At 35.4% G+C, this 18,004-nt stretch overlaps 1 protein-coding gene across 1 annotated transcript in view; it reads right to left on the bottom strand.

Annotated features, from left to right (window-relative positions):
- The window catches only part of tsu (40S ribosomal protein S12 homolog tsunagi), a 43,042-nt gene that overhangs the window by 12,018 nt on the left and 13,020 nt on the right, over window positions 1–18,004 (bottom strand). Inside the window, exons 3-4 of the mRNA XM_090404041.1 lie at window positions 13,574–13,651; window positions 2,637–2,773 (exon numbers count right to left, since the gene is read on the bottom strand). Coding sequence (XP_090260167.1) covers window positions 2,637–2,773; window positions 13,574–13,651 — 215 coding nt within the window. The remainder of the gene's footprint in view (window positions 1–2,636; window positions 2,774–13,573; window positions 13,652–18,004) is intronic.

Raw genomic sequence — 18,004 nt, forward strand, 5'->3', positions numbered from 1 at the left:
GAGAAGAGTGCCCATAAACATTTATGAACTTTGAATGAATTTCTTTTGGTGTTTACAAAGAATTTTATAATCGAACGATACTCAATTTTATCCATTTCAAGGGATACAGACAACACCTTTCCTTCAGACAGCTGAAATTCCAGTCCATTCCAATCAAACCACTTCATAGAATGACTTGCAATTTCACATGGAGATGCTTGTAGCAGATGTTCCAACTTGTTAAAAACAATCGTGGCGATAGCATTGCCATGTATGGTCGAGGCTGAGAAATTTTCAGGCCACCATGTATATTCAGAATAAATTCCATAACAGGTACTCAAGCAAGTGATTAACACTAAGACAAATAATTAAGAAAATATTCTAACAAAGAATTTGACAAGTAGAGGTGGTTGTATTATTGCACCACATGTGAATTTCTGGTAACCAAATTTGTATTGTATACAAATTTGATTACCTGGTTTTTGCTGCAATGAGAAAATCTTTGGATGTTGGCTATAGGGAGAGATCGCAGAAATTAATATGGAAAGTGCGACTGATAGATGGGAAAGAGATAATATGATGGAGATACTGTTAGTGAGAGAATTTTACAGGATTAATATATAAGACATCCTCAAAAGGGATTGTATATACAGCGGGAGACATGAAGATCGAATAATATTCCCCAGTTATTGTTTTCCCTTTTCAAGAATAAGAGTGTAAAGATATTTAAATATCTTTACATGATTTTGTTTATAAAAAATATTACTGAGTTTAGTTAATTAAAAGTGGAATAAAAGATGCATAAAAATATCATTACGATTTTCTTTGTCAAAACAATATCTGTTATAAGAAGAATACAGCAGAGTGCTTGTATTTTCATTATTAACAGATGATTAGTGAGACCACTAAGCCCAACTATGCCTCATGGTTCAGGTCATTGGTAGAAACAGCAACAAGAAATGGCAATATGTATATACCTTATAATAAATTTAGTTTAATCCTTTATCCAAGTGCAAGCAAACAAAGTTTGCACCTGAAGTATCTTCACGACTGAGACAACTCATGGTAAAGGCTGACCAAGCGCTCATCACTCCTTGTCCCAGTATCTCCCATAATGCAAAGCACATCTCCTTGTAAGGTATATACATTCCCTTAATGCTATTCATTAAGGGAATGTACATATCTTCTTTCATCACTGGAATCAAAATACCTGAAGATGTTTTTTATGATACATGAAATAATCATCAAATGAAAAGAAACTTTATTGCATTACTAATAACATGTATCCAGTCCACCATTATAAACTGCTGTTTGTGATACCAGGCTACTGTGATGTCATTCACGCAGTCACAAATCATAGAGAATATAGTATATGCTCTACTGTGATATGAAGTGGACAGCTAATGAACATGAAAAAAGGAATATATATATAGAGAGAGATGCATCAGAAAAAAAAAAAGAAGCAGATATAGGAGAATGAAAAAGGAGTGTTATAGTAAATGATTCCCTTTAAGAAAACAAATGTAAGGAATGAATAGTGATTGTCTCCAGATTACTTATTTAAGTTCCTACTGAAAAGTTCATGTATCTTTGCTGTTCAGAAGTTTTGTTTGTCATTGAAGATAGGGAAGGAAAAGAAACATTGTGTTTATGGAACTGACAGCTGTCAAGCAAAAGCACAGTAATGTTCCAAAATAGTTGTATCCTGTCTCCTTACTGGATAGTTGAAGTTAATAAGTAAACTGTTAATATTTTTTTGGTACCTGGTTTAAACACACACACACACTGAATATGCTTAAAAGTAGGCATATGTTGAAGATACAGATGTAAGTTATCAATTTTGAGTAACTGGGTGTGCAAGGAAATTTGCAGCTGCTGTTTCTCTTAGATAACTTTAGGCTAATCTTATTCTGAGTTTCCAGAACAAGATTAGCCAAATTTTCTGCTTGTTTGTTGATGTGTGGGTGAGTGAGTGAGAGATTCTCAGACTGAAGTATGTTCATTTCTGCCTCTGTGGACATTTTGTAGCTAATGTCAGAACCAACCTGACCCAATGTTTTAAGGTTTAAATGTGTGCATGCATGTGAGCAAAAGGATCGCTAGTTTTAATATAATTTTATTTTGTGTTCACACACACATTTTATTAATAAATAAATAAATATATATATATATATATATAACGATAACTTAGTTTTCAAAAGTGCAGAGAAAACATATTTACATTAACTGGTACAGTAGTTATAACTGTATAATATAATCAATAATTGATGCAAGTCAACAGGATATAGAAGCAATTTCTAGAAAAGGCCATCTCCATAAGTTTTTTAAAAGTATGGTAAAGAAGGGAGTGAAGAGTACATTTTTTTTTTACATGGAGAGTGGCAGGTGAGAAGGAATTGATGGAGTGTGCACTGTAAATGTTATAAACGCCATTCAAGTTAGGGATCAGTAGACTTGTTGAGCGTTGTTAGTTGAGTGTGATTACTGCTTATCAGACAACAGCTCAACAGACTTATTACCGCTTGTAATAAGTCTGTTGACTCCTGAAGTTCATTAATAATAATAAAAAAAAGTAAATACCACATACTAAAAAGACATTTTTTTCATAACTTCATTTCATTTATAAATTATTCTTTCAATGACTATAACATAATTACCTTCAAAAAACCAGTCCGTCTGTCAAGATTCAAATGAAGGTTTTTAATATCACCATATTCAGAAAACTTATCATAAATATCATCTTCTTGTGCCTCTTCATGAACACCAGTAACAAACAGAATCCAACCCTCAACAGCTGAAAAATAAATGTTATTTATATTTTAATAACTTAAAAGTACCAATAAGTGATGGTAACTTTATTTTTCACTAAAAATGTGGAAATGAAAATGAGTATATACTTTTTGAAAGTAGGTATATAATTGCAAATGACAACACTACCTGATAGTACTGTGTGCTGCACACTGTACATGGAGTTTGGTACAAAAATTCAGTGCATTACCAATATTGTTCAGATGGAAGTATATGCTGCTTGGAAAGAAAGAAGCCAATAGATGCCATAGTGTGAAGAACAAAAACAGCCATAATACCCAAACTTAATAAGATGTAGGACCTCCTTTTGCTGTGATGACTGCACCAATCAATGATATGATAGCAATGTATGATAATACATTGGTCCATTCTTCCTGTAGGCATGTAATGAGATTCTCGACTGTTGTGGGATGAAAGTCCCTTGACCTCCCCAGATGCTCCAGTTCACCCAAATATGTTCAATAAGGTTGAGATTAGGGCTCTCTTAAGGCCAGTCAAGTGTCTTGCTGAAAGAAATAATGGTCAGTTCCTTAGAAAAGCCACAAATGGAAATATGGAAAGTAAGAAGTATTGCATTGTCCAGAATGTTCAGATACCTCTCATAGTTCAATGTTCATCACAAACAGGACCATACAGGTATGTATGGTCCTGTTTGTGATGGTAGTTGATGTAGTATGGTCCAAACAAGACCATACTACATCAACCTCCCCTCCCAATTTCATAGTTTAGACATCCAACAAGACCTCGCCTTTTCTTTATCAGCTCCTCTGCTTCCTATTTCTATCAGGGCACAGCACACATACATACATCTCACTGTTAATTTCTCCACATCACTGACACTGGCTCCCATTTTAAAAGTTCATCTACATGTTTAGCACCGAATATTATACTACTGCTTTTATCACATCTCTACTGCTTGAATAGTGCATCTTATATGTACAAAATGTGTAGGAAGAACCCTCCTATTTTGATATTCAACTTTTGATATTTTGATACTTGATGTTTCATTAACATCAGTTATGTTAGCCTGGTACTACTCTATTACTTCTGCTAGCTCCATCCATTTCTGTGGTTGAAATTCTTTCAGTACATGACTTCACTGTAAAGCCTAGTTCCATGACAAAAACAGTAAGGATCATATATAATCGAGATGCCGCAGCAGGCATGAGCATGTTTTATAATGTATGCACAGTTTCACCCAATATAAAAAAACAACTTGGCTGATTGTCAAACTCCCAGATCACCACATGCATTCAACATCCAAATTGATGTGTGTGCCAGTCAAACCATGGAGGTCAGATCTGTATAACTGGGAGGAGACCGCCACATAGCCTTTTAAGGAATGTGGAGAACCAACCGGGACCTCTCATAACCAGGTACTGAATGAATGAAGATGGGCTGGCAATTTGAGATTTAGCCAACCAGATTGTATTCTTATTCACCTGAAACCATAATGTAAAATAATGGTACAACATGACAGAATTTCATTCCAGCTGGGATATCGTCTGGTCAATTAAGGTCATGTTTTTGTCAAGGAACTAGGGTGAACAGTGCAAAGTCAGCTACTGGAACAAATCCCAACTCAACAACAGTAGAGTTCAATATCAGTACTATCAACATAAGAAGCATCAGTGGAAAAGAAATGGAACTAGCAGATCAACATAATAGGCATTACTGAAACAAAGAAGAAAAAACAGGTAGTATCTTTCTAAACAACAAATATAAAATGCTATAATCAGGCAATAACAATCAGGGAAAAGATTCACTACAGTAGACGTAATTGAAACTAAGAAACAATTAAAAAATGTCATATATTCAGGCAATAACAATCAGGGAAAAGAGGGCGGAGCTATAGTATTCAACACTGAATATGAGGATAATCTTCTTGAATGGTGAGCAATATCAAGTAGAGTAATGTAGGCAAATATCAAAATGGGCAACTAGACAGTGGGACTTATTTGTGCTTATGGTTCAATATAAGGTTCTACCAAGAAAAGGAATTTGAGGCATTAGAGAAGAAGGCAGCTAGCACAATGAAAAAAGGTAAAGTTGGTCCTTCTTAGAGATCTAAACAGCAGAGTAGGAAATGATTAACAGACATATAGAAATGTTTTGGTAAAATTTGGAGAAAAGCACAAAGCTAACAATATTGGTAAATGTCTGCTGGATTTCTGTCCAGGATTAGTTATTACTAACATCATGTACCAACATAAAAATGTGCACAAATACACATGGAGAGAAGATGCAACAAGCTCCAACTCAACATCTAGAAGAAGAAGAAGAAGAAACCCAACAACACAAGAACTGAAGATAGGAACTCAATATAAGGAGTATTAATGGAAAGGAAATCGAAATTGCAGAAGAATTGAAAAAGTATCACGTGGACATAATTGGCATTACTGAGACAAAGAAGAAAACAACAGGTGAGATCTTACTAAATAATAAATATAGGATGTTATTTTCAGGCAATAATGATCAAGGAAAGGAAGGAGTAGCAATAGCATTCAAACACCACACATGAAGATAAAATTGTCGATTAGAAGGCAGTTTTCAAGTAGACTTATATGGGCAAACTTCAAAATGGGGACATGGACAATGAAACATTTATGCCTATAGTCCCACAGAAGGTTCTTTTAAGGAAAAAGTGGAGGAATTTTTTCAGTCATTAGAACAGGCAGCTGACATAAAGAAAATGAAAAAAAGTGGTCTTTGTTGGAGATCTGAACAGCAGAGTTGTAAATGAATCCCACGAGGCATATAGGAATATTTTGGGAAAATTTGGAGAAAAGGACAAAGCTAATAATAATGATAGGTACAGCTGACCCTTGAACAACGTGGGTCCACTTTTATGCAGATTTTACTCAATAAATATATTGGAAAATCTTTTGGAGATTTACAACAATTTGAAAAAACTCGCAGACAAACTGCATAGCTTAGAAATATCGAAAAAATTAAGAAAAAGTTAGGTATGTGATGAATGCATAAAATATATATAAACACTAGTCTATTTTATCATGTCCCTGTTGAAGAATCAATAGATATACTTGAAAACCTATCTCTTCCAACATTGCTTAAAATCTTCACTTGAAAAGGAAACTTTTACTACCAAACATATGGTCTTGCAATGTGCTCACTTCTATCATCTCCAATCACACACTTATACAAGGAAAAATGTGAAGAATCAGCTATAGAACAAGCAACCTTAAAAACATGTACTGCGGAGAGGGAAAAATTTGAAGAATCAGCTATAGAACAAGCAACCTTAAAAACATATGTAGGGTGGAGATGTGTGAATAACATCTTTATCATCCGAAAACACACCCAGAAAGACCCGGAAGATTTTCTATATTTTCTGAATAATCGACATTCGAAAATAATAAAAGAACAAAAAATTACCATTCTTAGACATCCTGTCAACAAAAACATTGCTGGAGGTTTATCATTAGAAGTCTATAGGAAAGAATTCTACACAGGCAGGTACTCACAAGCCAGATCATTCCATCGCCCTCAACAAAAATTAGGTATAATCAAAACATTTTAAAACAACTTTAAACATACTAAAAAAATGATGACATCAAACTAAAACAAGAACTATTTTATCCTATTTTATAAAAATCCTATTTTATCAAAAATTCCTCCAAAATGAATACTAAAAAAAAAGTACTTTTATTTTCTGACAAACCACCTCATGGTAAAATAGAAATTAATTAGAGAGGCATAGTATCTGTTCCAAATGTTGGGAATGAATCAAGAAAAATAGCCAAAATATTAAAGGCAGACAACAGCAGAATGGCCTTCAAACCAGTCATTACCAAATGAAGCTTTCTATGTTCCCCTAAAGGCCAAGTTCCATTTTATAAATGTACGAGTGTATACAATATGCCATGCTTTTGTGGAAAGATATACCTAGGTCAGACTAGGAGAAGTTTTGAAATTCACAACAAAGAACATGTGGGCAATATTGAAAACAAACAGAAAGACAAAAAGCAGACTCGTTTACGTACATCCACAAAGAACATCACACAGTAAATTGGCAAGCATCCTCCATGCCATACATTGAACAGCATCACTTCAAGGAATCCTCTGAGAGAATTAGGCACACTCTACATAGAAATCAAGCAATGATCCTTCACAACATCTGGAAGTCGTGAAATCGCGTAAAATTAAAGACTTCTCCTATGCCAGCAATAACATACAGAGTTTAAACAATAATGGAAATTCTGCATGTAATATGGCTAATGATACTCATGATTAGACTATCGTTCCAATCTTTTCCATTATAGATATTAACTGCTGGTGGAAAACGTTTATTTTTATTTTTTGCTATTTTTCCATGTATGTTAAGCAACCTCCCATTGATGCTGTCAGTCATATAGGCAGTGAAACATGTAGAGTGTGCTTAAGGGTCAAAGCTGTATAACTGAGAGGAGACCTCCACATCGCCTTTAAAGGAATGCGGAGAACCGACCAGGGCTTCTGACCTAACGTCCAATCCTCACCTTCTTGTGGTGCACCCTGTTGGGTATCTACTTGGATACTGAACAAACGAGGATGGGCTGGCAATTTGGGATTTAGCCGACCAAATTGTATTCTTATTGGTTAAACCAAAATAAAAAATTTTGGTACAACATGACAAAATTTCATGCCAGCTGGGACGTCGCCCGGTTAAACAAGGCCCATTGTTTTCGCCAATGAACCAGGGTGAACAATGAAAAGTCAGCTACTGAAACAAATCAGAAAACATCCTTCAACTCAACATTACCAGAGTTAAAGATCGGTACTATCAACATAAGAAGCCTGAATGGCAAAGAAATGGAGCTAGCTGAGGAATTAGATAAGTACCAAATCGACATAACAGGGGTGACTGAAACAAAAAAGACCAAAACTGGTGAGATCGTTCTGAGCAATAAATACAAAATGTTATATTCAGGCAATGACAATCAAGGAAAAGAAGGGGTAGCCATAGTATTCAACACAAAATACGAAGCTAATCTTCTTGAATGGCAGTCAGTCTCAAGTAAAGTAATGTGGGCAAATATGAGAATGGGGAACTGAAAAATGAGACTTATTTGTGCCGTCCCACAGAAGGTTCTACTAAGGTATAGTTCGCCCACCGATTTGAGGTCCATCAACACTTCTGCGCATGTCAGAAAAAGGAGAATCCATTCCGATAATAGGGTAATCAGTCTGTCTTCTGGGATGTATAATAAACAAACTGAGTTTGTTTATTACAGGTCGGAAAATTTAGTTTTTCTTTTACGAGCATTGCTGTTTTTAAAGTGTAACTATTTTGCTTGTATAACAGTTGGAAAAAATGTACGCAGAGTGTTAATACGTGCAAATACTGCGTTCTACATAAAACAGTGTCACTTCGCTCCATGATAAGTTTCCTTTTATTCTGGGACTTTTTAAAACAAAATCCGATTTCATGAAGTATTTTCCTAAAAGTTTATCTTTTCCCAGGAAAATAAATTTTTTTTTTTTAAGCACAGGAATCAATTTCGGAACAGTTGGCACTCTTTTCTGGACCACGTAAAATTCGTGAATAGCTCTTATAACGTCTACATCAAAATCATTCAAAGCTACGGTTTCGATGATTTTCTTTCTCTGGCGCTTTTTTTTTTTTTTTTTTGGAGATTTAAATTTTGGCTTACCTTCACCTTTTGATTCCCTACGAATTCTTTTAACAGTCGCCCCCGATACGCCCGCAATTGCACTTACACGTTTTATGACTTGAGAAAGGGGAACAAGAAGACGGCCTTCTGACGATTCTTTTTCGCAGAATGTCAGCACATTATTCAATATTCTTTTGCAAGAGCTACTGAAACGTGTAACAATAGAACTTGTTGACTGTACTGAATCCATCATACAAATTAATAATAAAAAAATAATGCAAAAAGAAAACAACAAAAATCAAGCTAGTACTAGTACAGCGACAGACAAGAAACCACGTGATTTCGCATGTTGGCGACCAATTCGTACATCCTTAATTTCTTTCTCCCCATCAGCATGAATCGACTATTCTTGGCACCAAGCCAAGAAGGGATCTAGAAATGGTGGTTGAACTATAGAAGTGGAGGAATTTTTTGAGGCTTTAGAAAAAGCAACTGAAGCAATGAAAAAGGAAAAGTTGGTCCTTGTTGGGGATCTAAATAGCAGAGTAGGAAATGATTATGAGATATACAAAAATATTTTGGGAAAATTTGGAGAAAAGAGCAAAGCTAATAATAATGGCAAATATCTGTTGGATTTCTGCTCAGGACATGGACTGGTTATTACTAACACCATGTTCCAACATAAAAATGTGCACAAATTCACATGGAGAAAAGAGGCAAGGAATAAGAAAGTCTCATTGACTATGTTATTGTTGATAGTGATGTTTTCTCCCTGGTGCAGGACACCAGAGTGTACAGAGGATTTGAAATTGGAAGTGATCACTATTTAGTCTTGAGGAGGATAAAATTAAATTTCATATTGAAAAGAATAACATGTAAGAAAGTTTTAAAACGAATAAAAGTTGAGTAGCTCTCAGATGTGAACTGTACACTAAAATACACAAAGATTATTGAAGAAAAAATGAAAATGAAAGAGTTTGAGAACAGGAACCAAACCTTGGAGATTCAGTGGCAAGCCTCGAAGAAAGATCTAATTGACTCAGCTAGAGAGGCATGTGGTGAAGTTGTCTGCAAGGATAAAAAAAATTAGAACTCCATGGTGGACACAGGAAGTTGAAGGAAAAGGAAGGCAGTGAAGGAAAAGAAGAAAGCATATCAAAAGTTCCTGGCAAATAAGTCAGCTTGTGCTCTTAGAAAATACAGAGACAAATGCAAGAATGCTAAACACTGTGTAAAACTAGCTAAACAAGTCATAGGAGAACTTTGGCAAGAATACAGAAAATAAATATCAAGAAGGTGGCAAAATATTCTGGAGGTTGTTGAAGAAGCTTAGGAATGGAAGAAAGAGTGCTGTAAAAGGAGTTAGAGATGAATAGAAGTATAACATCATCCTTAGATGGCTTTTTCTACTTCAAGTATGGATATGTAAAAAACACTGACCAGGTATGCAGTCAGGAATACATATCCATACTTGAAGTAGAAAAAGCCATCTAAGGCTTGAAATGTGGAAAGGCAGCAGGAGTAGATGATATTCGACCAGAAATGCTGAAGTATGGTGGTATAAGAGTCTTACAGTGGCTGCACTGCATAGTTCAGAAAGCCTGCACAGAGGGACGAATTCTCGATGTTTGGAGTAGAGCTCTCATAGTACCCATATATAAAAAGGGAAATAAAACTGAATGTGAGAATTACAGAGGTATTTCCCTACTGAGTGTTCCTGGCAAGATCTATACAATTATACTTGAGAAACGGTTGAGAAGAATTGTGGAAGAAAAGCTGGGTGAAGAACAAGCTGGATTCAGACCAAATAGAGGCTGTCAGGATCAGATCTTCACTTTACGACAAATAGTCGAGAAAGCATGGGAATATAACAAAGATCTGTATTTAAGTTTTGTCGATCTAAAAAAGGCATATGACAAGGTGCCAAGAGAGAAGCTATTCAATACGCTACAGCTATATGGTATCAATGGGGCATTATATCAAGCAATACTTAGTCTTTATTTGAGTTGTAAGTCAGCAGTTAGAATTGAAGTACAGGAAGGTGGTTTAATGTTAAATCTGGGGTGAGACAAGGATGTACATTATCCCCTCTGTTATTCATTATCTATATGGATCACATTATGAAGGAAAGTGGTATTAAACATGATATCAAAATTGAAGATGTTAATGTCAGTTCTTTGCTTTATGCGGATGATGTTATACTTCTAAATAAATCTGCTACAAGTCTGCAAGATTCTCTGACTAAATTGAATAACTGTTGTAATAGATATGGTATGAAGGTCAGCAATAAAAAGACAAAGACAATGAAAATAGGCAGAATCATTGAAAATGTCAACTGTGTTGTGAATGGAGAACCTGTGGAACAAGTGAAACATTTCAGCTACTTAGGCACGATTTTTAGTGAAGATGGTAAATTAAATATAGAAATAGACAACAGAATCAGTAAAGCTGGTATGATGGGAAGTCAAATGAATAAATTCACATGGAATATGAAAGAAATTAGTCAGAACACTAAATTAGTTGTATACAAGACAGTGTTCAAACTAGTTTTAACTTATGGATCTGAGAGCCAGGTCAGAAGTAACACACTCGACCAAAGACTAGAGACAGCAAATATGAGAGACCTGAGAAAGATTACAGGCGTGAACAGATGGCATCAGGCAATATCATATTAAAAAAACGAGGTTATTAGGAAAGAACTTGACATTGTCAGCATCCAGGAATGTGTTAGAACAGTGCTTCCCAAACTTCTGGATGTCAGGGTCCCCTTTGCAAAAATTAAAATATTTCACGGCCCCCCTCGAAAAAAAATCGTAATAGAGAGATCAAAAAAAAAAAAAAAAAATCAGCTAACGCCATTTTATTCCCGTATACGGGAGTAGGCGAGGCCATTTAGCCCTATCTAACTTTTGGAGACTGAGTGGGCAGTTCAATCTCCACTGGTACCCAATCAGAGACAGATGGCCCAAGGCTATCACTAATTAAGCGGTACGCAGCGAAGAGACGGCACAAATGTGCCGCCATCTCGTGGTCCCTAACCCTAACAGAATATACTTAATGTCTGAAATAATGTGGGTTCTACGGTCGATTTTCTTGAGTTTACAGGACGAAAACCCGAGTTTCTGGGAGGTAAAACCTGCTTGCCCGTGCCAGAGATCGACTAACTCGGGAACCGGTCGAAAAAAAGCTTAGAAAAACTTCCTCTAGTCGCCGACTAGACTCGAAACCAAGTCTTCCTTCGTGCGGCCAAGTGAGGCGGTGTGCAAACGCCACATCCGCTGAGCTACACAGGTTTAATAGAGAGATATATTATTATATTTATTGTATTTATATTCAATACAAAACATACACAGCGAATATTGCAAAAATCAAATGCATATATTACATATTTTGCCTCTTACTGTTTGGTTCTGAAGACGATGCGGGCTGTTCTGGTAAAATATGAAATACTGTCCTTTTTTTTTTTTTTTTGAGTCTATTTCTGCTTCTTCTGATTGTTTGTGGGAATTTTTTTTTTTATTTTTTTATCAGCCACTTCTCCATCTGAGGGTTAAATTTTTTAGCATAGAATAGATCAAATAATATCACCACTTACCGATACTGGCACACCACAGACTGATAACATGAAATTAGTGAATATTACCTGAATAAGGGAATCCCCAGACCAGGAATATTTTTCTCTTTTGTGACTTTTCTCCCTTTAAGGTAATTAATCCTAACGCGAAACAGACAGCAAAGGCAGGTTATTAAAACGTGCATATGATTGGTGCTGTATTAACAAAAGATCGCGCAACCGAAAGATAAAAGCATAGCTGACAATTGAGTTGAAATGCTAACTCTCTTCATATATATATATATATATATATATATATATATATATATATATATATATATATATATATATATTACTTAGGTTGAATTTTATTGCTGTCTTGGGAAATCGAACTCACACACATCTAATTAATAACAATAGTTTTTAGTTAGATACTGTGTTTGCCCACACAACATATGGTTTTGTTTCAGTCTATACAGCATAGTTTCTGTATGAGGAGACGTGATTCATTAATTAGTGTGTGTGTTTTTATCCCAGTTGTCTCTAATTGCACTATTTGTTGAGAAATATATTACACAGACTCCTCATACCTTATTCACTGGCCTAATAAAAGTACTTGTTTTTACTGCCTCTGCAGTATAGTGGTTGTTAAGGAGGGGTGTTGTTTACCACTGCAAGCAAGTTACTATCTCCCCACATGAAATTGTTTAAGCTTTTTTTCATGTGTGAAGTATATGCGAAACTTTTATTGGTAACAGAAAACTAGCTCGGATGACAGTGATAATATAAAACGAGTTTTGATATGTATATAAAGTCAATATCAACAGTCCCTGATTACAAACGTGTGATGAAAGGGACAGGAAGATTTGGGGCTTCCCTGGAGAGCATTCGAAGTAAATATAATTAACCATTGCTTTGAAATGAAACATATGAATAAACAATATTTACTAATATTCATTAAGCGCTGAAATACGCAGGAAGCAAAGTTTGTGAACCAACATCAATGTGTGAATTTTTGCATTAAAATATAAAAAATAACAAAAAAGAAATAATAAATAATAAAAGTTAAATACGTTTCTTTTAAAATAAAAAAAATCTACTTAGTCTTAAAACATTTGAAATTTGTTTTCATTATTTCACGGCCCCCTCAACAAAACCTACAGCCCCCAAGGGGGCCGCTGCCCACAGTTTGGGAAGCGCTGTGTTAGAAGAGCTAATCTCAGGTGGTATGGTCACTTAAACAGAATGATCGAAGAAAGATTAGCAAAACAAGTGTTCTCTGCCAGGTTGGCAGCAAAACGACCCAGAGGAAGACCAAGATATAGGTGGATTGATATGGTACAAAGTGCCTTAGACGATAGAAATATAAGATCTGATAATGTTGGAGTCTTGACAAGTAACAGACTGATTTGGAGAAAAATTGTAGATAGGAGGTTAGTAATGATGTAATTTTTTGCATGTAGTACTATCATATCCTGTACACCCCTTGAGGGTACATGGCAGGAATTTGATGATGAACATGTAGAGGAACTACCTCTAGTATAAATAAACAATGCTATACTATTAATCAAGTATATAGCATAATATACTCCTTTAAATTAAATTCAACTATACTTACATCTCTGAGGTCCTGGTTCATCATTCCCATCAGTTTCCATAGCTTCATATTCGTGAATATCTTCTCTTGCCGTGCCATCTGAAATGTTTTATGTTCTAAATGCATCATTATGTAAATTTAAAAAAATTTCTCATATTTATTAAAAGAGACTATCATTAACTCTCCCCCCCCCCCCCAAGTTGAAGTCAAACCAGAATTCTGGACACAAATTATGTTTTACTGAAAATCTTGCTTAACATTTTTATACAATACTGAATATTCTGTATCACCTCCATCATTCTTGCAAAATTAAGCAATTATATATTTTTCAAAAGAGGGAGATAAATACTTAAGGTTACCACAGAGTAGATAAATATCACATTCTCTCTCTCTCTCTCTGCTTTTTGTCTCTAGAAATGGGATATTTATACACATATTTTCCTCCAAACCCACACACACACACACCATAGATTTTTCTTGAGAAGAACAGGTGTCAGAAAGCCTCTTCCTTTCAATCTCTGGGGGAAGGGAGAGATCACAACCAGATGATATGCATCCCATTTTAGTCAATGCTCTTTGTATATGGCAGATAAAAAAATAATTAATTTGGTTTTTGTTTTCAAACAATAACCAAACCTTGGAGTCTCAGTGGCACACTCTGAAGAAGACATTGAATCAGCTAGGGAGATGTGTGGTGAAGTTGTATGCAAGAATAGAAAAATAAGAACTCCATAGAAGACACAAGAAGTTAAAAAAAGCAGTCCAGGGAAAGAGGAAAACCAAACTTTTCTAGCAAATAAGTCAGCAGATGCCCTAAAATAATACAAAGAAAAATGTAAGTGAGCCTAAGCTATATGTAAAAGTAGCTAAACAAAAGTCATGGGAAGATTTTGGTAAGAATGTAGAAAATAAATACCAGGAAGGTAGCAAAATGTTCTGGAGAAGCTTATAAATGGAGGAAACAGTACTGTAAGATGCCTAAAACTTGAAAAAATGATAAAGGTGACATGAAAACTGAAGATAAGGATATCCAAGATGTCTAGAGTAATTAGAATTAGAACTACAGTAATTAGAAAAAAGACTGTTAAATCAACTAAGCAGTGATAGAACTATACTAGAAAATTTTCAAGAGGAATGCAAAGAGTACATATCAATATTTGGGTAGAAAAAGTCATCAAAAACTTGAAATGTAGAAAAGCAGCTGCAGTAGATGATATTTTACAGAAATGCCTAAGTATGGAGGTATAAAAGTTTTACAGTGGCTACACAGCATAATTCGGAGATCATGGTCAGAAGGTTGGATTCCCAATGATTGGAGTAGAGCTCTCATAGTACCGAACTATAATAAAGGAAATGAAACTGAATGTGAGAATTACAGAGGAATCTCTCTATTAAGTGTTCCAGGTAAGATTTATGCAAGCATACTTGAAAAGAGGTTGAGAAAGATTGTGGAAGAGAAACTTGGAAAAGAAGAACAAGCAGGGTTCAGGCCAAACAGAGGTTGTCAAGATTAAATTTTCAATGCACAATTTAAGACAAATAGTTGAGAAATCATGGGAATATGACAAGTATCTGTACTTAAGTTCTGTAGATCTGGAAAATGCATACGACAAGTTGCCCAGAGAAAATCCAAGAGCAAGTAGAATCAGTGCTCTCGATCCCACATTTTCTCAACCGGTTCCTTCCATCTCTATGCATATGCTTGATGTGTTATTAACAAAAGAATTCATGACTCAACAAAAAAAGGCAAACTGACAATTGCTGAGTTGAAATGCTGATTCTCTTCAAATGACTTCCAAAATATCTGACACTGACATAACAACATTCACCATCTATTTCTTAAAGTTTTAAACTTTAAGAAATATATGTGAAACTTTTTCATTTCTTTTTTTCATAAAATAAAATCAGGGGTGTGACATATACACGAAGGCGAGTTATATTCGAGTAAATATGGTAGGCAAAAGTACAAATATTTTCTTCCAGACAGCAGTGAACACAGAGGAATTTCTTGAGTTTAACTGGATTATATTAATAATAGATGCCTCCATATAGGGTGCTTAAGGGTCAAAGCCAGATAATTGGAATGAGACCTATGCATAGAATTTTAAGGAATGTGAAGAACTGACTAGGGCTTCTGAACTAATATCTAATCATCACCTTTTCATGGTGAGCTCTGTTAGTTATCTGCCTGAATACCTGACAAAAGAGGATGGGCTAGCAAGCTGGGATTTAGATAACCAAATTGTATTCTTACAACATGACTGAATTTCATGCTGGCTGGGACATCACCCAGTTAAACAAACCCCCCCCCCCTTTTGTTTTCATCAGGGAATTGAGACCAACAGCAAAGTCAGCTAGTGAAACAAATCCCAACTCGACATCAGTAGATTTCAAGACTGGCACCATCAATATAAGCATCAATGGACAAGAATGGAACTAGCAGAAGAATTGCATAATTACTAGATCAATATAAAAGGTGTTACCAAAACAAGAAAACAAAAACAGCTGAGATTTTTCATCATCATCATCAAATTCCTGCCATGTACCCTCAAGGGGTGTACAGGATATGACAGTACTACATAAAAAAAATTACATCACTATTAATTTCCTATCTACAATTTTCCTCCAAATCAGTCTGTTACTTGTCAACACTCCAACATTATCAGATGTTATATTTCTATCGTCTAAAGCACTTTGTACCTTATCAATCCACCTATATCTTGGTCTTCCTCTGGGTCGTTTTGGTGCCAACCTGGCAGAGAACACTTGTTTTGCTAATCTTTTTCGCCCATTCTGTTTAAGTGACCATACCACCTGAGATTAACTCTGCTAACGCATTCCTGAATGCTGACAATGTCAAGTTCTTTCCTAATATCCTCGTTTTTAATATGATACTGCCATTGATGCCATCTGTACAGGCCTATAATCTTTCTCAGGACTCTCATATCGATGGTCTCTAGTCTTTGGTCAAGTGTTTTACTTCTGACCCAGCTCTCAGATCCATAAGTTAAAACTGGTTTGAACGCTGTCTTGTATACAGCTAATTTAGTGTTCCGACTAATTTCTCTCTTATTCCATATGAATTTATTCAATTGACTTCCCACCATACCAGCTTTGCTGATTCTGTAGTCTATTTCTATATTTAATTTACCATCTTCAGTAAAAATCGTGCCGAAATAGCTGAAATGTTTTACTTGTTCCACAGGTTCTCCATTCACAACACAGTTGACATTTTCGATGATTCTGCCTATTTTCATTGTCTTTGTCTTTTTATTGCTGACCTTCATACCATATCTATTACAACAGCTATTCAATTTAGTCAGAGAATCTTGCAGACTTGTAGCGGATTTATTTAGAAGTATAACATCATCTGCATAAAACAAAGAGCTGACATTAACATCTCCAATTTTGATATCATGTTTAATACCAGTTTCCTTCATAATGTGATCCATACAGATAATAACAGAGGGAATAATGTACATCCTTGTCTCACACCAGATTTAACATTAAACCATCTTCCTGTACTTCCTTCAATTCTAACTGCTGACTTACAACACAAATAAAGACTAAGTATTGCTTGATATAATGCCCCATTGACACCATATAACTGCAGCATATTGAATAGCTTCTCTCTTGGCAACTTGTCATATGCCTTTTTTAGATCGACAAAACTTAAATACAGATCTTTGTTATATTCCCATGCTTTCTCGACTATTTGTCGTAAAGTGAAGATCTGATCCTGACAGCCTCTATTTGGCCTGAATCCAGCTTGTTCTTCACCAAGCTTTTCTTCCACAATTCTTCTCAACCATTTCTCAAGTATACTTGCATAGATCTTGCCAGAAACACTCAGTAGGGAAATACCTGTGTAATTCTCAAATGCAGTTTTATTTCCCTTTTTATATATGGGTACTATGAGAGCTCTACTCCAATCATCGGGAATTCGTCCCTCTGTCCAGGCTTTCTGAACTATGCAGTGCAGCCACTGTAAGACTCTTATACCACCATACTTCAGCATATCTGGTCGAATATCATCTACTCCTGCTGTCTTTCCACATTTCAAGCCTTTGATGGCTTTTTCTACTTCAAGTATGGATATGTATTCCTGACTACATGCCTGGTCAGTGTTTTTTACCACTGTGCTGTCATCACTGCTTGTTTCATTTAGCAGTTTTTCAAAGTAATTACTCCATACTTCAAGGACATCTTTTTCTCCCGTTTTCATGTCACTTTTATCATCTCTAATTCCTTTTATAGCACTCTTTCCTCCATTCTTAAGCTTCTTCAACAACCTCCAGAATATTTTGCCACCTTCTTGATATTTATTTTCTATATTCTTGCCAAAGTCGTCCCATGACTTTTGTTTATCTAGTTTTACACAGTGTTTAGCATTCTTGCATTTGTCTCTATATTCTCTAAGAGCACAAGCTGACTCATTTGACAGGAACTTTT

Source organism: Typopeltis vanoorti, chromosome 14 (assembly GCF_054136105.1).
Source record: "Typopeltis vanoorti isolate ZY-2024b chromosome 14, IOZ_Tvanoo_1.0, whole genome shotgun sequence".
NCBI lineage: Eukaryota > Metazoa > Arthropoda > Arachnida > Uropygi > Thelyphonidae > Typopeltis > Typopeltis vanoorti.